The sequence below is a fragment of the Momordica charantia genome, assembly GCF_013281855.1.
Source record: "Momordica charantia cultivar OHB3-1 chromosome 9 unlocalized genomic scaffold, Mcharantia_2.0 BLBB01000009.1, whole genome shotgun sequence".
NCBI classification, from domain to species: Eukaryota; Viridiplantae; Streptophyta; class Magnoliopsida; order Cucurbitales; family Cucurbitaceae; genus Momordica; species Momordica charantia.
The window spans coordinates 4095798-4108174 of record NW_028275167.1 but is presented as its reverse complement, the minus strand read 5'-3'; the positions used below and the strand labels follow the sequence as shown (position 1 = coordinate 4108174).

The following is a 12377-nucleotide window of genomic DNA, read 5'->3' as shown; positions in this document are numbered from 1 at the left end:
GTGTATATATATATATATATATATACTATATTAAAAAGGTAGGATGTAGGAAAAACATTTTTGGACACTTTTACCCTTTACTAAATTTACAAATTACAAATTATACCATTAATATATTATTACAAATATTAAATTAACTATTAATTATTAATTATCCATACTATAAATGCATGGAATATAAAAGGTTAAAATGCAAAAAGTTTTCCAACAACATAAAATTAATTTTTTCTTTAATTAAAATTCATACTAGAATTTCAAGAGTTTTAGAATTTGAAAGGCTTTTGTAACGTTTTATCCTCTACTACTATAAAAATAGGCTTTCTTCTACATGTTTTTCACAAGTTTCAATACTTTTTTATTCTTAGTTACTTCAAACATCTCTCAAAGATGATTCAATCATGAAAACGTCTCGAGATATTTGTGACATATTCATCAAGTTGCAAGGGAGACATATGTTGAATCTACATATCTCGAATACTAGGTTTGTGACATTACCATTCCACAATTTTACAAAGTTGAATAATAGTATATGTCAAGCAATCTTCAAGAATGAGCATATTTACTCTAAAAGATGAGTGTATAGTAAGTATTTGGATTTTTTTTTGTTACTATTGTTATTTTTCTAATTAGTGTGTTTTTTATTTGGAATGTTTATTTTTTGAGCAATTTTATTTAGAATATTTGTTTAAAATATAGATAATTACAAGCTCCTTGAAAAAAAAAAACAATCATAGAAGTCAATACATAAAAAAATGTTTAATTAATAAATTAATTATAAACAATAATTTGTATAGAATCTTAAAAGGTGGAATATAAACTTTTGGACATTTTATTTTCTAATAATATAATTTGAAGAATTTTTCTTTAATAATTTTAATTATAATATAAAATTAAATCAATAAAATAATTTATATTTAATTAAAAAATTCAACATATATAACAAAATGCCAGCTCTAAACAAATATTTAATAAACAAACAAAATATTAAAAAAATAAAACAAAGGACCCATATTAGATTGAAATAATTTAAAAATAAAAATATTAAAATACCTATTTACTTTTTTATCTTTTAATTTATTTATTTACAAAATATATCATTAACAATTAATTATATTATTAGTAATTAGCTGTCAATAATAATAAATATATATAAAAATTAATCTTAATTATTTTTAAAAATAATTATACTTAAAATATTTTACGTGAAATTATATAAAATTTAATTTACCTTATAATTAAAAAATTTTTTACGTGCAATGCACGTGATAATACACTAGTATATATATATAGAGCAAAATTATATATTTTTTAAGTTCTTTCTTTTTTGAATAAATTAAAATATACTTTTGATTATATTTGAAATTTATTAAAAGATAATTCTCCTATAATTTGAAAATAAGGACACAAAAATGGTTCAAACCGCGAAACAAGAGAAAGACCAATAAACTTTCGACGGCGGACTGATTATGGAGAATTGAAATGCCGCTTTCCTGCGGAGTCTAGGCCGCATCTCGGAGCTTTCCCGCAGCGAGTCACCGGAAAATATCGAAACCCTGAATTCTTCTGATTTCGTCTGAAGAAAGGAAGAAGCAAATGGACGCCGCGGTGGTCGACCCTGGCTCCAAGCTTCTCAAAGCCGGGCTTGCCATGCCGGATCAGGCTCCCTCTATGGTACTTTCCTTCTACTGGTTTTTGTTTTTCCTTTTTATCTGCTTGGGATTGTATTCCAACGCTGTGAATAGTTTAATGCCAGTTCCGCACTTCAGTGGTCGACGACCCTTTTCCCGAAGAAATTTCTTCTGAAAGATTTGTCTCTAAGAGGCTAGTGGAATGGTGTAGGAAGGTTGTTTTGAATTAGAGCCGAGTTTCTGCGATTTGGTTATCGGTTAGGTTAGGGAAGTTTTGAGCTGAGTGTAGTTAAGTGTAAAGTTTCCAATACTGGTACTTGTGTGGAAATGATTTGCTACTTGGAAAAAGGGTTTTGGTTGAAGGGTTTTTCTCTTAATTCTTCTTAATTTCTGTCCACGTGACTCAGATAATTCCTACCCACATGAAACGCATGCCTGAGGATGGATCAGTTACTGATAATTCACCATTTGAGGATGTGACTGTTGATCCAGTTGTTCGGGGGTTCATAAAGGATTGGGATGCTATGGAGGACTTATTGCACCATGTTCTATATACTGGACTTGGATGGGAAATTGGCAATGAAGGACAGATATTGTTCACGGATCCACTTTCTACCCCCAAGGTCAGTTAAGCTCATTACTCATTATACGCAAGTAAACAATGGTATTCATTTCATTGGGAATCAATAAGCTCTGCTTTCTGCTGATCCTACGCATTGAAAAATATATGTTTTTGCTGGAAATTTCAATAGGTTATTTTTCTACAGACAGCGTTGTACGCTAGATGATACCTTTGTCAAATACTTCTAACCTACTAAATTGTGCAACATCGATTGTAGTTCTAACCTGATTTTATTGTGCATTCATTGTTGATTCAAGTTTCCCGAATGATTTTGTTTTTGGGTGAAGAAAACTACCACCTCTCAAGGCCTATGATTGATCTACCATAGAGGCCAACAATAGACAATAGCTTCCACTTGAACATAGCTTACAACTTTCATGGTACTATACTCTTCAAAGAGGACTTCTCACAAAATCTTATTGGGTAGTGAATTTTAATCCCACTAGGATTCTTATGGTTCTAGAGGACCCAACTAAAGCAATTGGTAAGTGTTATATAGCAAGAATAGTTATGGGACTCTAGACCATCTCTGTGAGGGTGGTGAAGAAAGGGTCCTAATTGGAAGAAAAATATTTGCAACTCCTTGGAGTTATCCTGTACTTTGAAATAAATACATACATGCGCATATCGGCATATGTTTTCTTCTCTTCAAAGAAAATGAGAGGTATTCTATTTTACAGGCTATCAGAGAACAGTTGGTGCAATTGATGTTTGAGACATTCAACATCTCAGGATTTTATGCATCTGAACAAGCTGTATTATCACTTTATGCGGTAGGGCGTATATCAGGATGCACCGTTGATATTGGTCATGGGAAAATAGGTACACCACATCTGCACAAACCTTTACTAAAGCTCGTGGCCTGTATTTTGACAATATTTTTATCAACTTTGTGGAATTCATATCCTTGCTGTTTTCAACAAGTAGTTTTGCCTATGTATATCCAAATTCATTTTCTACAATATACAAACAAGGTATTGATTTGTTTCTTAGATTTAAGGATATAAAGATAGAGATCATACATTAATTTTTTAAGTAAAATTATAACTAACAAACATTGGCTAGTTTGAATTAGTTGGTTCAGTTGTTTTGTGTCCATGCAAACAGAAAATTTAATGTTTTACCAGTTACTCTAATAGTTACGTGTTATATAAACAGGGTATGACCTGTGAGAATGCTCAAATAAAAAATTGTAAGGCATTGATCATTTTAGTATTTTACTACACGAGTGTAATAATGAACTGGTAAGAAGTAGCCTTGTGTTGTTATATCCTTAGCCTTGCAGCAGAATCTCAAGTTACTCTAACCATTGTACTGGCTCATCATCTTGGACTTGTCCCGTTCTTTATTATTCCCGATGAAAATCAGCAAGAGCCATCTTAAGAGGCACCCGTATGAAATGTTATACATCACTGAGCAACTTTATTCTACCTTTCCTCGAAGGTCTCAAGATTTGGTTTAGATGATCATCTCTAATGCTTTTCTAATTCCATTTCAAGCTCCTAATGCAAGAAGCATAATTCTTGTTTTGTTCTATACTGCCTTTTGACTTCATTACCAGATATTGCACCAGTAATTGAAGGTGCTGTTCATCACATTGCTTCACGAAGACTTGAAATTGGAGGCATTGACTTGACAAGGTTGCTTGCCCAAGAACTAGGAAAATCCCATCCAATGGTGAATATCACCACAGCTGATGTTGAGAAAATTAAAGAATTGTATGCTTGTTGTGCTGAAGATGAGTTGGCTTATTCAAAAATTGGTGCTTCATGTCAGCTTGAGACACACACCCTTCCTGATGGGCAGGTTTGTATTTGGATTTACACCTTAATATATTGTTGTTTTACTTGACGTGACCCAAGGATGTGTTTATCGTTACATTATTTTGCATAGAGCTTTCTTGACTCCTCGTTGTCATAATGCTTAACTCTCTTTCTTTCTTTTTTCTTTTTTCTTTTTGGAACAAGATATGAACTTCTCATTAAGATAATGAAAAGGGACAAAATTGTTCAAGGATACAAACTCTCGAAAGAGTGAAAATTGAAATGAAACATAAAATAAACTTAAAGCTTAAAACACTGCCATAAAAACATTCAAATTTGAGCAAATCAGACTAGGGGAATAAGATTTAAATAAAGGAGAAAGAGAGCTCCATTGAGAAGCTTTAAATCTAGCGATGTCAAGACGAGCCGCGGAGGACTGCTTCTTTCCTTCAAATGTTCTTAACTCTCTTTCTGTGCATGTGCTATCAAGTAACTGGTTGTTGAGCTGATTTTATTTGGGGTGGAAAAGTTGGTAACCAAGAGAGTTGGAGGATGGAGTTGGTTAAAAAATTTCACGACTCTGATGAACCATGACCATTTATTGACCATTGGAAAGCAAAAGAGGGGGCAGCGTGCTGTGTACAACTGAATATCAATGTGTGTATCATGAGCTCTGTTGAAAGTCACAACATCTTATTAAGAAAAATGAAGTAAAATTTCTATGCAGGCTTCGGCTTATTAGGCATGTGTATGCTGAGATGTGTTGCAACTTGCAACATCTTGTGAAAACAAATGAAATAAAATTTCTAGATAGGCTTCGGCTTATGTGGCAATGAGACTATAAAGCTTAGAGAGTTGTTGGACTGATCTATGCACACACTGATATTATGTTTTAACCTGGGCCATAAAATTTTCATCTATGGTTTACAGTAATTATAACTTTAAGCCTGTTCTAACGTAAGCCAAAGCCAGATAAGCCAAAGCCTATATAGAAACTTTATTATATAGAAACACTAATATTTATGTTTTAACCTAGGCTATAAATTTTCATTTATCGATTATAGTAATTATAACTTTAAGCCTGTTCAAACCTAAATGTTGTAGACTTACTTGGCACCGTTCCAATCAAGTCAGCAGATTCAATCTCACAAGTACCATGTGAATTCTAAGAAAGTGTGACCTAATAATTAAATTTCATGGAATGGTCTAGTGGTCAATAAGGGCCATTGTAAATAGTAAAGGGCTTAGAGGGAATGAGTTTAAACCTAAATAGTAAAGGGCTTAGAGGGAATGGGTTTAAACCATGGTGGCCACCTACCTAGGATTTAATATCCTACGAGTTACCTTGTCAACCAAATGTAGTAGGGTAAGGCAGTTGGCCCGTGATAAGTGGAGGTGTGCACAAGTTGGCCCGGACACACGGATATAAAAAAAAAATAAAAGACTTACTGCTTGGATATAATGAGGAGCATGAAGATGGCGACTCAAGCAAGAATTTATTGAAAAACAGGGGAATTTCACATTTATTTCAAATCATCGATCCCTCCTTTCTCTTCTGATGTTGCTTCTATCATTTGGTTGCAACTAATTGTTTTACATTTTGCCTGATTACCTTCTATTGTTGCTTCTCGTGCCTGGCTTGAGATGCAATGAATAATTCTTTGTCTGAACCCTTTAAGTGCATGCCCGGCTTGAGATGCAATGAATAATTCTTTGTCTGAACCCTTTAAGTGCATGCCCATTTTGTACCTGGCTTGAGATGCAATGAATAATTCTTTGTGTGAACCCTTTAAGTGCATGCCCATTTTGCTCTTAAATGAAGTTCATAGATGAATATTTGGATTTCATAATAACCAAGCATTTCAAACTCTGGTGGCCACCTACCTAGGATTTAATATCCTACGAGTTTCCTTGTCAACCAAATGTAGTAGGATCAGGTGGTTGGCCCGTGAATAGTCGAGATGCGCGCAAGCTGGCCCGGACCCACGAATATCATAAAAATAATAATAATAATAACCAAGCATTTGAATTGAGTACGTACATGATTTTGAAACACTTAATCAGCTACATGCACTTGTTGCTCTAATAATCTTTGAATTTAGACCTCTCTATATAATGTTTGGTCATTGATTTTAGGTAATAACAATTGGAAGGGAAAGATATACTGTTGGTGAGGCATTATTCCAGCCACAAATTTTGGGTTTGGACACACATGGAATTGTTGAGCAGCTTGTTCGGACAATTTCAACAGTATCATCTGATAATCATCGGCAACTATTGGAAAATACTGTTCTATGCGGAGGAACTTCTTCAATGACTGGTAATTGTTGACACTAGCTTTGCCTCCCTTTTATAGACAATCATTTTTCTCTTTTTCCGGCCTCTTAAATATTAAATATAGAAACTAGACATTCAGAACTTTTGATTAGTATGCTACGAAGTTTTTGGGCGTCTTTTTAAGATTTTGTAAAATGTAGAGCTTTCTATGTTGAAATTTAAAGGGAACTGTTGGTTTACCACCTAGTGATGGGTGATATCAAAACTACTCTCCTACATGACAGTCAATCTGTAAATGGCATGGAATACCTGCTGATACTGTCTGGAATGAAGCAGTGATGATGGGCATTAGCCTTTTTTTTTAATTAAATATAATGAACATAATGAACTTGATGATGTGAACAGAATGAACTTGACGGTATTTCTACTCTGTTTACAATTTACCATTACTTTGAGAGGGCACTGAACTCCGTTCATGCCATGTATTTATAGTTTTATTATTCTTGAAGAAAGCTTTTCCTGTTTATCATTCATTATACGGTTGGCAATTTGTTACCTTCTGCAGGATTTGAAGAACGATTTCAGAAAGAAGCAAGTCTCTGTTCATCTGCTGTTCGTCCTGCTCTCGTGAAGGTAATATAATTCTTAAAAGAACAGTAGGAACTAATTTTGATGTTTGAGGTTGTTCTACTCAACAATCTGAATTCATGTTGTCTTTGCTGCAAGGAATTGGAGATGTTTGCTTCGATTGAAAAGGGGGTAACTACTTTTCCTTTTTGCAGGCTCCAGAATACATGCCAGAGAATTTGTCCTTGTATTCAGCATGGATTGGAGGTGCTATACTTGCAAAGGTTGTCTTCCCCCAAAATCAGCATATAACCAAGGCTGACTATGATGAAAATGGGCCTTCAATCGTTCATCGGAAGTGCTTTTAATGACCTTCTCTAATACAAATCTTTCAGTATTTATTTCTCTTCCTACTTTTAGAATATTATATAGATGTACAATGGTAGGAAACCAGTTATGTACGATGGAGGCTCTATAGTTATAAGAGTATGGATCTGTATTTAGCCTAAATGTAAGTTATCATATCCATTAATGCTGTAACATAATACATCATGAAATGGGATTTTGGATCCTTCCATTTAGAACTCAAGTGAATTATTTGAACAGTTAGTTTTGTCACCTCCGCTCAATTTTCATTTTCAAGCGGCATTATCAAAGATGTGGAGACTACTTCAGTGATTGACAAAAGGTGGTGGATATCAGATATGTTTCCTATCAATTTAGACCTCAAGAGTAATTTATTTAGATAGTTTTGATTTGTCTATTCAGTTCAGTGATTTTATGTTACAATTAAAAAAATCTATCTATTAAGAGTACAATTATTAAAATCAAATTGCATATTCAGATGAATAATTTGTTTCAGTAAATTAGTATTCCTTCCTGCAGTCCTACCTAGGCAGGGCCTTGTCCTAGTACTCTTGCCCACTATGGAATAGTCTCTCTCTCTCTCCCTGTATCTTCCTTGATAACTGTTATAAAGGAGTTCATCAATTTTAAAACATTAAATGCTAAAAGCAGATAGAATTATTGGTTTTGGGTCCCTCAGAGGTGGTTGGAGTTGCAAATTTCCTTCAAGAATGATGGTGAACAAACTCTCATTACACTTTTCAGCCTACCTTTATAATAAATTCTAGAACATAATATGTTTTTGACAGCACTATCAAGCAGGAAAAGATTGTCTAATAATTATATTAATGCGAAGGAACTGAGGTGAAGAGAAGCCACTAGGGAACAAATGGGTCACTCTGCAGGGAGGGTCCCAGCTCGCAGAAGCCCAGTGAGACCCAAAATCCAAAATTCTGCAATCCACACATCAAAATGTAATAATGAATTTTGCTGCACCATTGGTACAATGGGCATCCCTACCCTACAAAAATGTCTTCTTCACTTTCCTTTCCTTTTGGCCACCCTATTTTGTCCCATTCACCTTGTAGGGTTTGTTTTCCCTTGCCTTTTTAATATAGTCAATGGCCTGATGAGAGAGAGAGAGGGAGAGAGATTGATCTTACAATTCCATTGATTTTAATGGAATTTAATACAGGTCAGCTTTGAGTATATACAAATAATTGATCAAGATTGAGGATCTTGTGAGATAGATGGAGAGAAAGAGAGAGAGATCCGGTCTATCTTTTGGCAATCTCCTTGATTAAATTTGAGCACACAACACCAGATATTTATACAAATGGCATGATGGTGAGTGAGATCTAAGATCTCATGGATTCCCCACTTTGAGTAGACTCTGATAATTGGTCCACTTCCCATCTTTGTCTGGGTGCAACCTTGTCATGGACAGCCACATACTCCTGCAAAATGAAACCAAATACATTGACTTATCACTTTCTTTTCTTGCATTTTTCAAGCAAAAATCTGTTTATTTCCATTTTCCCCCAATAATTCAGCAACCTCTAACAAAGCACCTTCTTTTCCCCCCTCCTACCTCCATTTTCTTTATCAGTTCCTCAGCAGTGCTTGCCATTACCACTATATTCCTGGCTGAATTGTCTATGAAACCTTCCTCCACTCCTTTATCAAATAAGGCAAGCAAGCTGTCATAGTACCCATCTACATTTAGCAGTCCTACCTGATTACACATTTTCCAAGGTCAAGATAATAATAAAACCACTCTGATCACATTTCACCATCTTTTTTATTTATTTTATTTTTATAATTATTATTGGTTTTCAAGAATACTGTTGAAATTGTGAATAAATCAAGGAAATAAAGAATGGGAGGTTCTGAAAAATCCATGATGGTCGTTTTTCGTTATTCATTATTCCTTTTCTAGAAAGTTAATTCAAATTCATGTCTTACTGGCTTGTCATGAATTCCTAGCTGAGCCCAAGTTATCATCTCTAGCAATTCTTCCATAGTTCCATAGCCACCTAGTCCAATGGATTTTGGTATTTTCATCAAACGTGTCAAGTTTCTGCTTGTGATGTAAATGAAACAAGCCCTTTTCAAAACAAACACGCACCCACACACATAATCAATCATACATTTATTATTGTTACCTGGAAGTGCTACAAATGCATCAGCATGTTTAGCCATTTCTGACTTCCTTTGGTGCATATCTGCCACAGCTTTCACTTCTCCTACAGTCTCTCCTGATATCTGCAAGTGGCGTTTCATTAAGTTAACCCAAAAACCACCTTACATTCCACAAGACCAAGAAAGGAAACTTGCAGAAAAGGTACCTCATGAGGCAGAAGTGCCTTGGGAATTACCCTATACATACATCATGAATAAGGCAACAAAATCAACAACATTATCCTTAAACAGAAATGTAAATTTGTATAAAAGCCACAAGTTTTGAAGCAAAGACAGCAGCATACCCAAGAACATGGCAGCCTCCAGAAAACACAGTTTGAGAGATCAAACCCATTAAGCCCACACTTCCTCCCCCATAAACCAGGTTTATTTTTCTCTCAACCTGATACACCAAGAAAAATTTAGGACTTCCAACCTTCTGTGGGAAAATGTTACAACTTGAGGAACAATGAGAAGAGCAAAAAAATTTAGAATAGATGCTTGTAAGTTATACTTATAATATGGTCAATTGTTTGATATCTATATTACCAGTATTTTACCAAGCTCAATAGTGGCTTCAGCATATGTAGACTTGTATCCAGCTTTGCTGCCACAGAACACACACACCCTTTTGAACCTTCCCAATTTCTGTTCACTTGTTGAAGACAATCCTGTTCCCTCCATTCTCCACAGAGAGAGAAAGAGAGAGATAGAAGAGAGAGAATTGGAAGACAACCTTTGATTTTGGGGGCTAAAAAAAAAAAAGAAAAATAACTCAGACAAAATCTTTTGTCTGCTTCAACAAGAGCAGCACATCTCTATTCTCTCATCCTTTTATCTTCTCAACACCAACAAGAAGCAGCTCACTCTTTAAATCCTTGTGAAATTCAAGGCAATATTCTCACACCCATCTTCTTCCCTTTTCTGTTCATCTGTCTCTGACTAATACTTTGCTTTTATCATTTTGTTGTTCTCTGTCTCCCTCCCTCTCTCTTATTACATGATGGGCCTCAACTCAGTATTCCACGCTCTCTAACCTTGGCTTTATATATAGGTCTGTTGAATCCTCAGAGCAATTGTATTTGTTTCAACAAAGGAAAGTATCAAACCAATGGTATTATTAAATAGATATGAAAATCAAGAGAGAATCATTCATTTATTATGCAATTGGTTCATGTTTTTATATTAGGTGTCTAAGCCTTTTTTTCCCTTCCAAATTTATTATTGCCTATATCTTGGTCTGGTTCATCTGACCTTTTCAATCAGTTGAATATATTAAGATTAAAAGGGGGAGTTCACACTTCTTTGCACTATGTCATTTCACCTATGTTTTGCTTCTAAAATAAAGAACTCTATGTCATTCACCTAATATGCATAAATCATAAATGGTCATTGGATGACCAACAAAACACTAATATATATTATAAATGGTTGTTAAGACCTATGAAAATAAACAATAAGCTAACTTTTTTATGGACCATTAGCAACATAACTTGGTCAGATTTAACTTTTTAATTTGTGGTTGTGAATATAATTATTTGCATCAATTATTGGGATTTGAACCCCATGAAGCACGCTTAAGCCAACTCAGCCCCTCCCCCTTCCCCTCTCCACACCTACCTGAAACATCGAAAAAGTTGGAAGAAGAAATGATTTTTGGTTAAATTTTTGGAATTTTAGCTAAGTATTTTATTTGAACAAATAAAGAACCCAAATAGATGGTTTTATGTCTATTTCCAATTCTCCTCTCGAGTTGAGACGAATCATTCAGATAGATGGGGTAAGCTAATAAGCTTACAAAATTAGTAATATGTATCCAGAGAAATTGGTCTTAGAAGTCGTGGATATCCTTCTTGATAATGGAATCCACAGACAACCTACTAGGGGTGACCATAATTAGGTTTACAAGTTGGTTTTTGATGTAATTGAAGGCAGATAGGAAAGATTTCATGAGCCTTTGCTTAGCAAATGAGTCAATTATTCAAGATATTATGTTATATTGTTGTAGGTCCCTATTTTTCATTACATCAATGTGGATTGCCTTGCGAAATTGCAATAAAACTTTTCCAAACTTTTTTAATCGTGGTCTGATTCAACAACATCTTGCATTGTACATCGAAGTTGTTAAGAGTAAAATTCAGAAAAAAGAACTCGCTTATGGACATACTTCAGGAAGCTATGCAGGGGCATCCCATATTGCTAAATAGAGCGCCTACTTTGTACAGTTAAACATCCAAACCCTCCAACCTATTTTAGTAGAATGACGTGAAGGATGTGCTATTTGCTTACCTCCTAGAAACACTTTCAATATTGTTGGATATTATATTTTGTTCTTTTCAATGTGATTGACACCAATATTCTTGTTTAATAGTTCATCAGTTTGACTCTTCATCAGAAGGCTCCGAACAATACATGGCCTTGTTATCTTGTCAAGGACTTCCTTCCTGATTTCTTGTTATCTTGTAATAGTTTCTGTGTATTCACAATCTTTTGCAAATGAAAACAGATTAGAGAGAGAGAGAGAAAGAGAGAGGGAAGAGAGACAGAGAGATTCTTATGGAACTGAATATGGCTAAAACTATTAAAACAAAACAACTTGGCCAACCAACAACACATGGTTGACTCTCTTTTCTCTCTTTCTTTTGATTTGAACTGCCAATATATTTGCAGGTTATTGATCTGCCCATTTGTTGAGAGACCACCAACATCACATGGTTGATTCTCTCTCTCTGTACTCTCTTGATATTACCTGCAGTCTATTGATCTGTCCATTTGTTGAGACCAATTATTCCATCATCAGGATGATTTTTTTAACAACAGAAGCAGAAGGAATAGATGGTTGAAAGCCCTCCAGAATTGAAACCCTTTATTTGTTGGTCTCTGAAAGGGGAAAGCTGTGCAGAGAATAATGAAATTTTTACTGTAATTTTTGTTCCAAATGTTTGTTTGGGAGACCAAAACCAGCAAAGGGGCAGAAGGGCTACTTTCATAATG

The 12377-nt window shown here is 34.6% G+C and overlaps 2 protein-coding genes across 3 annotated transcripts; one reads left to right on the top strand and one right to left on the bottom strand.

The window, feature by feature from the left end:
* Window positions 1-1410: 1410 nt before the first annotated feature.
* ARP7 (actin-related protein 7) lies at window positions 1411-7475 on the top strand. 2 transcript variants are annotated; one of them, XM_088117356.1, is made up of 8 exons: window positions 1411-1671; window positions 2036-2251; window positions 2931-3072; window positions 3619-3693; window positions 3812-4056; window positions 6150-6333; window positions 6856-6923; window positions 7073-7475. In XM_088117356.1, the coding sequence occupies exons 1-8, from the start codon at window positions 1594-1596 to the stop codon at window positions 7223-7225; spliced, it is 1161 nt and encodes a 386-aa protein (XP_087973482.1). In that variant the 5' UTR covers window positions 1411-1593; the 3' UTR covers window positions 7226-7475. The 2 variants fall into 2 exon arrangements, with proteins under 2 accessions (XP_087973482.1, XP_022150948.1); XM_022295256.2 differs by lacking the exon at window positions 3619-3693.
* Window positions 7476-8018: 543 nt separating this feature from the next.
* On the bottom strand, window positions 8019-10467 carry LOC111018982 (cytokinin riboside 5'-monophosphate phosphoribohydrolase LOG1-like). The gene is made up of 7 exons (XM_022295276.2): window positions 9933-10467; window positions 9689-9786; window positions 9551-9581; window positions 9368-9467; window positions 9168-9238; window positions 8794-8937; window positions 8019-8659 (listed from the first exon to the last, which is right to left on the bottom strand). The coding sequence occupies exons 1-7, from the start codon at window positions 10065-10067 to the stop codon at window positions 8561-8563; spliced, it is 678 nt and encodes a 225-aa protein (XP_022150968.1). The 5' UTR covers window positions 10068-10467; the 3' UTR covers window positions 8019-8560.
* Between the last annotated feature and the right edge of the window lie 1910 nt (window positions 10468-12377).